This window comes from Corylus avellana, chromosome 11, assembly GCF_965113065.1.
Source record: "Corylus avellana chromosome 11, dhCorAvel1.hap1.2, whole genome shotgun sequence".
NCBI classification, from domain to species: domain Eukaryota; kingdom Viridiplantae; phylum Streptophyta; class Magnoliopsida; order Fagales; family Betulaceae; genus Corylus; species Corylus avellana.
This window is the reverse complement of record NC_142500.1, coordinates 8,416,386-8,417,538: the sequence shown is the minus strand read 5'-3', so window position 1 is coordinate 8,417,538 and position 1,153 is coordinate 8,416,386. Positions and strand designations below refer to the sequence as shown.

The 1,153-nt window shown below is 39.1% G+C and overlaps 1 protein-coding gene across 1 annotated transcript; it reads left to right on the top strand.

Annotated features, from left to right (window-relative positions):
- Positions 1–392: 392 nt before the first annotated feature.
- On the top strand, positions 393–839 carry LOC148583061 (uncharacterized). Its single transcript, XM_088511524.1, has one exon. It carries the CDS (start codon positions 393–395, stop codon positions 837–839), a length of 447 nt encoding a protein of 148 aa, XP_088367650.1.
- Positions 840–1,153: the final 314 nt, after the last annotated feature.

Here is a 1,153-nt window from a genome sequence, read left to right as displayed (position 1 = left end):
GAGACTGTCAAGCATATTCTGTGGAGTTGCCCTTTAGCAAAAGATGTATGGGGTTGTGGGATAAAAAAACTGCAAAATAGCAAATGTGTGGGCAAGTCCTTCATTATGTTTTTACAAAGCTTTTGGACAGTTATGATAACGATGAGATTGAGCTCTTTGTAGTGATAGTGAGACGCATATGGCTAAGTGGAAATGCGGTGATTCACAGAGAAATTTTCATGGACCCAAACCAGCTTCTGCGGGAAGCACGTGAAGCTCTGGAGGACTTTCATAAGGCAAACATGAGGGGGGAAGAGGCAACTCCAGTTGTACCAAGGAACAAAGATACTCAAAATATGGGGAAATGGACTCCACCTCCAATTAATTACATTAAGATGAACTAGGACGCTGCAATGGGCGTGAAGCAAGGGAGAATAGGACTTGGCTGCATTGCCCGGATGTCAACGGGTCGTTTTCTGGTAGCGCGTAGCACGACGAAGATGACAAGGGCGAAACCTGTAGTGGCGGAAGCTCTAGCAGCATTTTACGCTATTGTTTTCGGCAGGGAGTTGGGATTCCGGAATGTTATATTTGAAGGGGACGCCCAGACGATCGTAAAGGATATCAGTGGAGAGGCTCCCTGTACAAGCATTTATGGACATTTTGTGGAGGGGATTCAATCTGAAATGAGGACTTTTGAGAATGCTCAATTTATCTATGTTTCGAGAGAAGCCATTAATGCAGCTTATCGGTTAGCCAAGATGGCTACCACCCATGTCACAGATGCAACCTGGTTGGAGAATGTTCCACCGGATATCTGTGGTATTATACGAAGGGAAGAATCTATCCCTTCTTTGTGATCTTTTCCAGATCTGTTTTTCTGAGGTATTGAATAAGAGATTTCCATTTTTTCAAAGAAAAATAAAATAAAATAAATAAGGCCCTAATTAATGAATCCTAATAAAACAATTTCCATAAAAGAAAATACAAAATTAAATACATATTTGCTGTCAATATATTAACTTTAATTAAGGCCCCCTACTTAATTTAAAAAAATGCATTAATATCATTTGATTCTCCAACATTCCGAAATAAATAAAGCTTAAAAAATTGATAACAATACATAAGGGAATCAAATCATAATCAAATATTCAACCCTAAAATCAAATGGGAA